We start from the raw sequence: 12,997 nt of genomic DNA, 5'->3' as shown, positions 1-12,997 counted from the left end.
TTTCTCATTATAGCCAGTTTCATATATAATTTTTCATTTACAACATTTTTCGTTCACTACAATTTTATCTTGTTTTATTCTCAATATTGTGGTTTCCTTTATTAAACTTAACTGCTTCTAACAAAATGTTTACAATGTTTTGTTTCAAATAGTATTTTTTCATGTCTTGGATATTTTCTCATCTGTTCTATTTTCAGGTACATATAAATACATATTTTTAACATTCTTTATATTGTTATAAAACCTTTTTAAGCATAATAATGGGCATATACCAGAAATGTAGCACAAATACATGAAATTTTAACAAAAATATGTTGTAAAGGTTCTTCAATACTTTTCATGTCTTGCAAGTATTACTGTTACTTAACATACTTAGTAGTTTTTGATAATTTATTAATCAGAAGTAGTTTTTTTAATGTATAGTTACTTTTACTGTCTAATATTTTGGTTTTCTTAACTTCTTAATACTTATGTATCATGAAGTTCAGGGCTTAAATCTGTTTACAAGTGTAACAAAATAATCAGTATTTGACATATCTATTTCTGTTTCAACAAAACTTTACATACTGAGAACAAGTCTTCGTTTATAGTCTTTTCTCCAAGATTTCTCTGGCTCCAAGACCCAACAGCTGCTGTCAATTTCATCCATACACATCCAAAAGTCTTGGAAAAAGCATAACCTTGTCTGAAATTGTTCCAGGATATCATGGAGAGAGCTAGTCTGCAGAAGGAACATAAGAATTAACAAAGAGCAAAACAAGAGCACTGATAACTCAGTGTGTTTATATTGATAATAATACAGCTGTATCTAATAGTGAACAATTAAAATATGGAATAATTTTATTTACAGAAAAATTTGGTCTTGCTTTATCAACTATTCTAAAACAAGGAAGTTATAAAACTTTCCTATACTGAAAACAAAGTTCTAGTGAGGACTTCCCTCCTCTCACAATATTATCTATTTCCATTTGGCACTGTCCTCTATAAGTGAACTTTTTTGTTGCACACACCACAAGCTTTCACCTCAAATTCAAGGACTAGTGAATTGAACCACACCAATTCCTAGGTATGACACAGGATTAGCTCTAAGCTTTCAATTCCAGAATATGACATTGTGTATTGAAAGGATGTCTACTGCATGCAATCAACTTTCTCAACCATAAAACAGAACTGTCCAAATAGCAATAACATACTTATAAGAAGAGAGAATGAGGGACAATCAAAAATAGAGCCAGAACAATCCTGTGGACTATTGCTGGGACTCACAACACATATGAAAGAAATTGAGGAAAGAAGATAGACAACCTGAAACCTAAATAAGGACTGATCTTGACTGGTTCACTCTAAAGTAAGAAACTAGGTCACGAGGTACTGACATCTACATAGTGGTAGGATGAAGGTTCCAAGTCAAAGGGATGAACTTCATTTTTGGCACGTCAACTCAAATGTTTGTGTAAATGGTATCAGAAGGCCCTGCGATCCAGCAAGACAATAGCTTCACTTCTTTGGAGGCCATGTTTCATCTATATCAACAGAATATCACTGCTTTATTCTCACCTGAATGGTTACAGCCATGTTTTTGTGGAACCCATTCAGGATAGTGCCTCCATGTTCAACTGCAGCAGTAACTTGGAACTGATTAGTGGTAAGGACTCCCACACTCCACTAGAAGATGGGGGTGAAAATTAATTGGAGAGTCCAGAGGTATATCATCACCTGACACAGTGTGATGGTTGATCACAAAACCATATTCTGAAAAACAGACTATACTGTTTTATTCAACTGAGGCACTGTAGAGATGATGAGCAGCTATCCCCTTCTACTTTACCCATGAAGTCCACAAGTTTTATGGTTCAGAAAGGACATTTATGAAGCAAAATGTCACGAAGTTATTCACCTAGAGACAATCTCATGAAACATCCCATCTCAAAACTAAGTGTGCAATGCCATGAAAAAAGAAGCACTAATTAATATGGCATACGATTCAGATTTAGTGTTGTGTATGTGATCAGGTATCACTTGCCACAGAATGGAATCCACATAATGAAGGTTAAAAAACATGGGCCCTTGAAATAAAAGAAAATATTAGTACAGAGTCGCACCGAAGTCTGAAATACAGCCATATGTTAAAAGCAGAAACCCAAGGAAGGTGAAGAAGTGATGTGATGCAAGTAATGGGATATGAATGTTAAATTTATGATTGGTTCACACACCTGAGTGCAGGATTTCCTCCAAAGGCTAATGAAGTCAAGAAGCAAGAGAAATGGTTAAGTGTGGAATTTGACAAGAAGTAACATGAAACAAAGTATGGTGAGAAAAGAACAAAGAGGAATAAACCACCTAAATCAAAAGAAACACCCAAATGGTTATAAATCTCTGAACAGAGAATCACAAAAGGAAGTCACACATCATTATAACAAAGGGCATGCATAGGGCACATATCTATCCAGATATGATTACAGACAAGGTTGACTGATTGATTTAGTGTTTTATGGCACAAAGCAGCTAGGCTATCTGTGCCAAAGGTCCGGTTAAAATAAATTAAATGTAGTAAAATACATAAAAGGAAATGAAGGTAAAACAAAACATAATTGAAAAACAGAAAAAGCATAAAACCAATGTTGACACATAGTCTACAATGTTAAGAGAGAAAGCAGAGTAAGAGAAGTTGTAAAGGACTTTCTCTAGAAAAATGGTAATGATCATAACCTGCCAGGAAGACTACAGGTAAGTAGTACAAGAACCACCATCAGTCACCTGAAGTTGGACTTTCCAGTACTGGTTCTGGGTTATGCATCATAACAGCCATTAACAAAAGGTAAAATAATAAAAGTTTTAAAAGACATATAGCAAAATTGTAATAATAATGAGCCAAATGTCCAGTAAAAAGGTAAAAGTAAAGTAAATGCAGTAAAATTCGTAAAAGGAAACAAAGGTAAAAACGAAACAACAATTAAAAACAGAAAATGGCATAAAACCAATGTTGGCATCCAGTCTACAAAGTTGTAAAGGACTTCCTGCAGCAGAATGGTAATTATCATAACCCACCAGGAAGACTAACAGATAAGTACAAGAACCACCGTCAGTCACCTGAAGTTGGTCTTTCCAGTCCTGATTCCAGGTTACGTGTCATTATGGCCAATACCAAAAGGTAAAGTAATAAAAGTGTTAAAAGACATGCAGCAAAATTGTAATAAGAACTCGCCAGATCGACTAACTGGTAGTTTAAACGGATAGTTCAAACAGCAGCGTTAGTCACCTAAACTTGGCCTTTCCAGTCCTGGTGTCAAGTTATTTAATGTTCTGGCCATTTTTCAATGTCAAATTGAACTAGAGAGAATGAAACTGTGAAAAGGGAACCACAATTAAAAAGGTGTAATGAATAAATATCCAACACTTAAATGAGATTAAAAATATTAATGGCAATTAAAAAACTAAACACTTTATCAAGGTGGACAGTGTCACCATCACCAATAACATTGTCCAATGTTACGGACAAACCCTGGGACAGAACATGTTTAAAATAGTACCGTCGTTGAGAGTCGTAATGATGGCAAGAAAGTAAAATGTGGCTTACTGTGAATTGAATGTTACAGAAACTACACACTGGTGCAACAGTTCCAGATAAAAGAAAACGATGAGTTAAAAAACTGTGACCAATGTGTAGTCTAGTTAGAACATCTTCCTCCTTCTGAACCTTACGGAAGCTAGACGGCCAAAGCCCAATATAGGGTTTTATTTGAAAAAGCTTGTTGTCGCATTGCTCACTCCAAGTGGACTGCCAGCTGGCACAGAGCCGAGCCTAGAATACAGGACCATAGTCCATGTATGGAATAAGCACAATGGTGATAGTGCTAGAGCAGATAGATTTAGTTGCGGTGTCAGCGAGCTCGTTCCCGCAAATCCCAACGTGGCCTGGTATCCAGAAAAACTGGATAGAAGTAGATGTTAAATGAGAAATGGGCCAGTTGGTTTTGAATATCAGCAAGAACAGGGTCTGAGCCAACGTGAAGCAATTCCAGGGCCAGTAGAGAACTAAGTGAGTCAGTATAAATAGTGCAGTCTGAGTACTGGTCAGCTTCAATATGATACAGGGCAAGATATATGGCGTACAGTTCAGCAGTGAACACAGAAGCTGTAGAGGGGATTCTGCGTGCAACCACCAAACCACAACAAACCATGGCAGAGCCCACAGAATTACCTGATTTGGAACCATCTGCATAAACTGGAATGGAATGATTATTTGAAAAATGTTTAGTAAATAAGACTGTACTTCCAATCGGGAGTATCTGCCTTTTTTCAGATGACTGAAAGAAAGGTCACATTTGGGGGCTGTAATAAGCCATGGTGGGATGGGATGACCAATAGATTCTCCAATGTTATCCAAGGACAGACCCAATTCATCCAATTGGGCCTGGATGCCAAGGCCAAAAGAAGCAATGGCAGATCGTCTGTTCTGAAAAAGTATGGCCCAGTGAGGAACGAAAACACATCCCCAGGTGGGATGCTTTGGTAAGGAAAAAAGTTTCGAAGAATATAGTAAAGACAGTTGCAAATGGCAAAGGTGCAGAGAAGGTTCATGAGATTCTACGTATAAGCTTTGAACTGGAGAGGTGCGGAAAGCCCCAGTGCAGAGTCAAAGTCCTTGATGATGAATGGGGTCCTGCATCTTTAAGGCCGAGGGTCTGGCAGAGCCATAAACCATTGATCCATAGTCTAATTTTGATCAAATAAGAGCACGATATACCTTTAACATAGAACATCGATCTGCTCCCCAACTGGTAGTAGAGAGGACACTGAGGATGTTTAGTGCTCTTGTGCATTTGACCCGTAGCTGCTTTAAGTGTGGTATAAAGGTCAGCTTACGGTCAAAGATAAGCCCTAAGAACTTGGTCTCAGGGTCCACTAGCAGTGAAACTTCTCTGATACGGAGTTCAGGATCAGGGTGAATACCCCCGTTGGTGGCAAAAGTGCATGCAAACGGTTTTAGAGAGAGAAAAATTAAAGCCGTTTGCCTTAGTCCATTTCAGTACACGATTGAGGGCAGTTTGTAGTTGGTGCTCAATATATCTCATGTTCGACAACTGACACGAAATGTAAAAGTCGTTGACATAGAGCCCATTTCCAACACTGAGAGGGAGTTGTTCAGTGATGGCATTTATCTTTATACTGAAAAGTGTGACACTCAAAACACAGCCCTGTGGGACCCCAAGTTCCTGTACAAAAGAATGGGAAAATGTAGAACCCACATGAACTTGGAATCTCCTGTCCATTAGAAAATTTTCAATAAACATGGGTAACTAAACTAAACTAAACTACCATGGCAGGGGTTCAGTTTAGAGAGAGAGAAATCAGAAGAGTTCTCTCTCCAACTGGGGTGTTCAGGTGTGTAGTTCCTCTTCGTCCCCTTTCGTGGATTGTTATTAAGATTAAGTGGTGGTTTTTTTTATTATTATTATTATTATTTTAATAAATTAATTATCGTTATTATTCTTGACTTTTTGGGTGGAGAATGTCTCACTAAATGTTCTTTTGGGTGGAGGCAAAGGCAGCAGTGGAAAGAAAGGCCGGGACCTGTCCCGAAAAGAAAAAAGTTGGGCAGATGTGAACGTGAAAGACATTTTCCCTTAGTTTTTCTCTGAAACTAAGAACGAAAAATAGACAGTAAAACACGATACTCACTATGTGGAATGAATACGTATTGTAACATGGGTAAATGGCAACGTAACCCATATATATGGAGGTCTCGCAAAATGCCATACCTCCATGTGTCATAAGCCTTCTCAATGTCAAAGAATATTGATACAAGATGTTGGCATTTGAGAAAGGTTTCTTTGATTGATGTTTTCAGTCGAATTAGGTGGTCCATGGTGGAGTGCCGTCTTCTGCACCCACACTGGGTGGACAAGAGGAGGTTGTTTGATTCGAGGAACCAAACTAGACGAGCATTAACCATCCTCTCTAAGGTCTTACAGAGACAGCTCGTCAAAGCAAGTGGACGGTAGTTTGAAGGAATCTTGGGATCTTTCCCAGGCTTAGAGAAAGGTAAGATAATAGCCTAGCACCAGGCATCAGGAAAAACATTCTCCTGCTAGATCCGGTCAAAAACAAGCAAAAGAATATCAAGAGAAGCAGGAGATAGATGGTGCAGCATCTCATAGTGTACATCATCAGGTCCACCGATGTGCTGCCAGACCGATGAAGGGCCAGTTTGAGTTCCACCAGGGTAAAGGGACAATTATAGTCAGAGAGACAATCAGCTCGAAAGGAAAGAGGTGATTGCCCTGCCCGAGTCTTGACGGCTAAGAAGGTGGAGGAAGAAGCTGAAGTGCTAGATACACAGCAAAAGTTTTCTCCTCGAGTATCGGCAATGTTCCAGGTATTAGCTACTTCCTAGCCATCAGTAAGCAAGATCGAGAGGGGGACAGAATTATATTGCTCACTGACCTTTCATATCTTGTTTCATATGAGTTTAAAACTGGTGGTAGAAGATATGCTAGTTGTAAACTTAATCCAAGATTCCTTCTGGCTTTGACATCTTACCCACTTAGCATGTGCATGGGCCCGTTGGAAAGCGATGCAGTTCGAAAGTGTGGGATATCAAGCAGCATTCCACCACGGACAAGGATATCATGGAAAACGTGTTGAGGTTTTAGGAATACACTGAGCAGCTGCTTGTATAATACAGTCAGTTACCGCTACCACACAGTCATCTATTGATGGCTGATTCACGACGGCAGGATCAAGTTCTGCGAGAGCAGTGAAAGTGGACCAGTCTGCCTGATCCAGCTTCCACCGGGACACATGGGTAGGGTGGCATTGACCATGGCCAGTCTCTCTCAAAAGTATAGGAAAATGATCACTGCCTAGTGGATTATTGTCAACCCTCCACAAAAAAATGGGAGAATAATGAAGGAGAGCAAACCGAGAGATCAATAGCGGTAAAGGACTGACTAGGTGCGTGAAAATAAGTAGAAGAACCAGTATTGGAAAGAGAAAGATTGTGATCAGAGAGCATACACTCTACACAGTGACCCCTCCTATCAATAACAGCACTTCCTCAGAGGGGATGATGTCCATTAAAGTCCCCTAGGACAAGAAAGGGAGACAACAACTGTTCAACGAGAGCATCAAGGTCTGATTGATTATACGTCTCTCCAGGGGACAGGTAGAGAGAACAAACATTGATGGTATGACCCAAGGAAACACGGATGGCTACGGCCTCCAAGGGTATGTTGAGTGATAAAGACAGGGTGGGCACATGCTGATCAACCAATAGTGCCACCCCTCCATGTACTCATCCATCACACAGCCCGTCATTTCAGTACAGAGAAAACTGCCGAATGGTGACTTTATCAGCAGGTTTTAGAATTGTTTCTTGTAAGGAAAGACATACAGGATGGTAGGAAGCAATCAGTATTTTGATGTCATCCAGGTTAGAACATAAACCTCGACAGTTCCATTGTATCAAGGTGGCCATTTTTAATGACGTGTAGGCGAAGTGGCTGGAGAACCCTTCTGTTTACGACCACGTCTTTTTTCCTTACTGTCTTTATTCGGAGGAGGTCTATCGACCTCCATGGATTCTGCCCTGGGTCTATTGGGCAGGTCTTTGTTGTTGGAAGGGGATTCCAGTGACTGAGGATGCAAACAAACGATTATTTTACATCTTGGGGTGGGAGAAAAAGATGTATCAGAAGAAATGCCTTATTTAAAACCAGAGGATGTGGATCTTGAAGTTTGTTGGAATGTATGGAAGGAACAGAAATGGGTGTAGAAGTTGATTCATCAACCTTTTTAACCATGGAGGTCAAAAGGCTTTTCATTTGTTTTGAAAACAACTCTCTTGAAAGCACAGAGAGATCTGTCTGCAGTCCCACTGTAGTTGTGGAAAAAGTGCAGCAGCATATGTCCGAGATGGAGTGACGGACAGCAATTTCCTAGCCTCAGAATAACTTATGTAATGAGTCGTTTTCAAACACTGCACCTCTCTTTCCTCCAACCATTTTTGGCAAGAACAAAAGTAGGAAGGGTGAGAATCATTGCAGTTGACACAATGTGGGTCCGTGTCACACTCATAGGCATCCTTGCCATCACAACGAGCATGTGTCAGGGAACCACAACATGATATCTTTGATTGGCCGAACCTCTGACAATGGAAACATCGAAGAGGGTTTGAAATGTACGGCCATACCCTGCAAATTAGATAACCTGCCTTGATGATGGCAGGTGCACGTGGTGATGTAAATGTCAAAACGAGGATATCTGTGGGCAGTGTAACTCCATCTTTGCGAGTGGAGATGCACCTCACTGCAGAAACTCAAGTGGAGAGACCAGCAAGAATCTCTGACTCCGTGACGTTCTTCAAATCCCTCTCAACAATAACTCCTCCTGATGAATTCAAGGAAGCATAAGGGGTACCCTTAATAGGTACATCCCTAATTGCCTTTGAATTCAAGAGGAGTTCACTGTGTTGGGATGTGGATGTTTCAACGATTACGTCTCCAGATCGAAGCTTCTTTACTGACTTTGGTAAGCCAGCAAGACCCTCTAGTCCCTTCTGAATAAAAAAGGGGGACATTTGCCCTAAAGGTTTTTCTGAAAGAGAATGTAATATATGAAAATGAGATACGTGTGTTACAGATGTTGAAGATTGCTGCTCAGAGTCTTCAAGATGTGGTAGTTTACCTATTGACTGTTTTTTCACTATTTTATTTAAATTTTTTGTAGGAGGATCCATAGGGAAAAAGGAAAATTTCAGTACCCACTAACCCCACCCACCATGGAGTCCTACGAGAGGATGCACTACAATGTCATGCAAGGACAGTGCAGCAACGCCAGAGTTTCATGAGCACTATACCCAAACACCAGCATCAGACACAATGTCCACAACACCCATTGAGAACTTCCAACACTGGTATTTGGTTGACTCTAGCCCAAGTGGACCAGCTGATTGACCCAAGAGGGGCCACCTAAAGGCTGCCCGTCTACAGGAATTCAAAGTGGTGTGTTAGGGTTGGACCCCTCAACTACCAGGATCCTGTCCTTCCCTTCACAGGTCACCACGCATGGCAAGCACGTGGGTGGATGTTTAGATCTCAGAGGAGGTAAAGAACAGAACATTCCCTGGGAGGTCCCCTCACCACGTACAGGAATCCAAACCGAGGGGTTTACAGACAAGGAACAGACAGAATAGTTATAGGCAAAAAGGAGGGGTTACCTCCTCACAAGCCACAGAGGTATTTGGAGGAGGGAATACTTTGGATAAAAGTGAACATTAGTATGTTGTTTAAATAAGTAAGTACATATGTACGTACGTGTGTGTGCGTGTAATATCAGTTGTAAACTAGTCAGACCACCGACACCCACAGGTCAAAAGAAGAAGAAATACATCTTAAGGGACAGATGAAGGAAAGGACACAAGGAAATAGGTTGGAACAGAGGCAAAATAAGGGAATGGAATACCACATTAACATCCCAATCCAGAAGAGTATGTCATATAGGAAGTTGGAAGGAAGAAACAGATTAACATGGGAAGGACAGGTGAGATAAAAAACCTGTGGTAAAAGGAAAGACAGAAGGTATGTGATAAGGCTACAAGATGACCTGAAACTGAGGAGAGAGAAGATCCTTGGTTGAATAACCGTGTGAAAAACTAGCTATGGTAGGATGAGCAACAGGAAATTCCCAACTCAAGGCCCATATGTGAAGACTTTCCACCCATGCAGATACATGACTACAGAGGAAGGATGCATGATTCAAGTCAATGAAAGGTAACATGATGGGAGAAACCAGATCTTCTCACTAAGGACTGAACAAAAGCCAGTAACGAAGGTGATGGATGTGAAGCATTGGATGCAGAACCAATGACTGAGGTTAACAAAGGAAGTCAGATAATAAGAGTAGTGGTACAGGAGGAAATAAGTGGAGTCAGGGTAAATAACGAAGCCATGGTTGAGTCAGCCAGTTGAATGTGATTGGAAAGAGCTGATATGGAGTGGCATGGATAAGGGAATTAGTGGGATCAATCCTGGTTAAAGCCTGAGAATGAGGTACTGGGGACCAAGAGGGGAAGTGACAATTGAGGGCAGTGACAAAGGTATCTATTTATATGAGGAAAACTTCACATATTCCAAAGACACCTAAAAACAATAAGATGAAGGGACCACTCTGTCAGATAAATTGTGTTGAGTGGGATAAATAACCTGCCATGAGGGTGTAAGCACCAGGGACATAACATACAGCCAAACGAACATGTTGTGCATGGACCCTATAGAGGGGATCTAATGTGACAAAAGGGATCTCAACCAGATGCTGCCTTGGTGGTTGACATAAGCCACCACCACTGAATTATCAGAATGGATCATCACCAGAAAATGTCTGACAATGGAAAGAGAGTGATCTAGGAGCTTGAAGCATGGCAAACTGACAATTCCATAGAACAGAGTAAAAGAAGAGGAGGTAGAATCTGACTAAGATGAATGTAGAAAAAGACACTTAAATGCACAAGATATTGGGTAGAACATAGGAAGGACTTCTCCAATTTGATCAACCAGACCACCTGAGAAGCTTGGAAAAAATAAGACTGAAATAGAACAGATCGATGTCAGGTCTCAAGTCCCCAGTATTCTTGAGAACCAAAAACACACAAGAGTAAAACCCTGGAGAGGGATGTGGAATAGTTTCAGTAGCTTTTTGGGTGAAGAGAACCTGTATCACCTTTGATACATGCTGGAATTTCAAGGAGAAGGGAAGAAAACAAGTACCTGAGACAAGGGAGATGGACAAAAAATTGAATTTCAAGTCCCTCTGAAAAGATCTGAAGAATGCAAACATCAGTGGTGAAAGGATGCCACCAATGAACAAAGGCTGCAAGTCAAGCTCCCATCAAATCTAGGAGATACAGATAATGGTCGGGAAAGGGAAGCACAGGAAACCAAAATCAGTACTATACTCAGCTCCGACTGAGGTAAATGGGTAACCAGATGTGAAAGGGTAGACTGATGTTGGGAAATGCCACCTGACATTCCAAGAGCTTTGGTACTGTAAAGGCAAAATGCCTTAAAAACAGAGCCATAAACAAATCCTGGAGAAAAGGAGCAGGTAAACAAGTTTGAGATATCATGGATCTAAATGGTCCCAACAACAGAAAAATCATATTTGCAAAGTCAGAACTGAAAATGACAAATGAGCCAAAGTGGATGTAAAGAGGGAGAGAATATCCACAGAAAATCCCTCAGAATTTCTGTGAAAAACCTCAGGCAGGAGATGAATAGTGAAAAGATACTGCCAAAGAGATGTGATGGTAAGATGGGAGCAGGAACATTGGGTATGGGTGAAACTAGAAGGATGCAGGTCATAAGATAAACAAGGAAGAGACAGAACTTCATACACTTGATAAATAAAGTCCTAGAAACTGTGGATGGCCAAACAGAATCCTTGGGAAGGGCACGGGAAGGTACAGCAGCAAATTCTGGAGGTTTAAACAGGCAAGAAAAGTCCTTGTTAGCCTGCCCAGGTTCCACACGTTCAAGGTGGAAGTGGGACAAATTCTGGATATAAAAGGTGCAGCCATGTAATGTTCATCCTCCCTGTGAATAAAGACAGACAAATCTCCTAATGGGTCAACAGCACCTGGAGTATGTGTTAAAGTGCATACTGATTGTCAAACATCACATAGTAACATTAATTTCAAAATTCTTTTGTAGCAGTTGAGAAAAGCATTTGACATAAAAACAAATGCAACCAGAATAAGTGAACTGCACTGCTGTTAGATTTCTTGAGTATATTAAACTGCAACCACTTTGATAACTAAAATAATCTAAAGCACTAATCAAGACATTTGAAAGAAAGCACTACTAAACAAGAAGTAATAGTTTGATAGAGGCATACAGAGGGAGTCGCATGTGATACAGGAGTGTACTATGCTCCTTCTGGTGGAGAAAAAACTATGACAATATATGAGACGCATGTTGGAATCACTGGATGGCTTGTGGCATGCATAATAAAAGTTCACGTATAGAAGGCAGCACCTAATGGAAATAGCCTATATTGTGAATAGAGGCAAGTACTGTATCAGAGTCTTATTTTGCTTTTGTTATAACTGAAAACAAAAAATTAGTTTATTCAACATAATAAAATTACTTGCAACTACTTTTAGTGCAGCAGCATCTTCAAAATGTTTTATATTTTACAACTTATAACTGATTTGCTTAGTTCTCTTTGTTGTTAATTATTTCCATAGTCATTTTTCGAATATATTTCAACAATACCGGGAACCACTTGAACATAAACTCCTCTGGAAGATCAGCTAAACAAACTGGTGGTTTCTGAGGGTACTATTGTAAGAAAAGGAAGATAATTAGAGTATGTTCATGCTCTATGAAAATTAAAGATTCTTCATGAAAATTGTAGCTTCAGAAATGTTAAAAAAATGCAAAGTCACACACTTATTACTGATGCATAGTATCATTATGATTGACATGGTCTCTGAAACTAGTGTTATGATCCAGCTAGTGGACTCTCTATATTAAAACCTAAGTTACAATCTGACTGAGCAGTTCTTTAAACAAAAACTTCTATTTATGATTTGAACATTTATAATACGATATTATTGACACAAATAATTATGGCTATTATCTGAATGGTTAGTACTCGAAATCAAAACTGATCTCTGTTGTCTGACTGGTTAGTTTCCTTAATCAAAAATTATGGTTATGACCTGACTGGTTAGTTCTCCACATTAAAACTTGCTTTTATGATCTGACTGATTAGTTCACTGATGACTTAAAAATAAGGTTTTATGTGAAACCTTACCTATTAAGACAAAAGCAATGGTTATTGTAAAATTTAATAATTAAAAGTGAAAACATAAGTTAAAACATTGCCATGCTCTAACTTTTTATTTTACATGAAATAGTTATCTTTCAATATAAAAACCAAATCTTTTTTGTGCAAATTAACAACAAATATAAAACGTTTACATTATGTAGTTATC

At 39.5% G+C, this 12,997-nt stretch overlaps 1 protein-coding gene across 1 annotated transcript in view; it reads right to left on the bottom strand.

Annotated features, from left to right (window-relative positions):
* The window catches only part of LOC143248974 (E3 ubiquitin-protein ligase FANCL-like), a 64,224-nt gene that overhangs the window by 17,226 nt on the left and 34,001 nt on the right, over window positions 1-12,997 (bottom strand). Inside the window, exons 7-8 of the mRNA XM_076498047.1 lie at window positions 12,273-12,338; window positions 568-721 (exon numbers count right to left, since the gene is read on the bottom strand). Coding sequence (XP_076354162.1) covers window positions 568-721; window positions 12,273-12,338 — 220 coding nt within the window. The remainder of the gene's footprint in view (window positions 1-567; window positions 722-12,272; window positions 12,339-12,997) is intronic.

The sequence above is a fragment of the Tachypleus tridentatus genome, chromosome 4 (assembly GCF_004210375.1).
Source record: "Tachypleus tridentatus isolate NWPU-2018 chromosome 4, ASM421037v1, whole genome shotgun sequence".
Lineage (NCBI taxonomy): Eukaryota > Metazoa > Arthropoda > Merostomata > Xiphosura > Limulidae > Tachypleus > Tachypleus tridentatus.
Note: the sequence above shows the minus strand (reverse complement) of the source record. Positions and strands in the feature narration are given on the sequence as shown.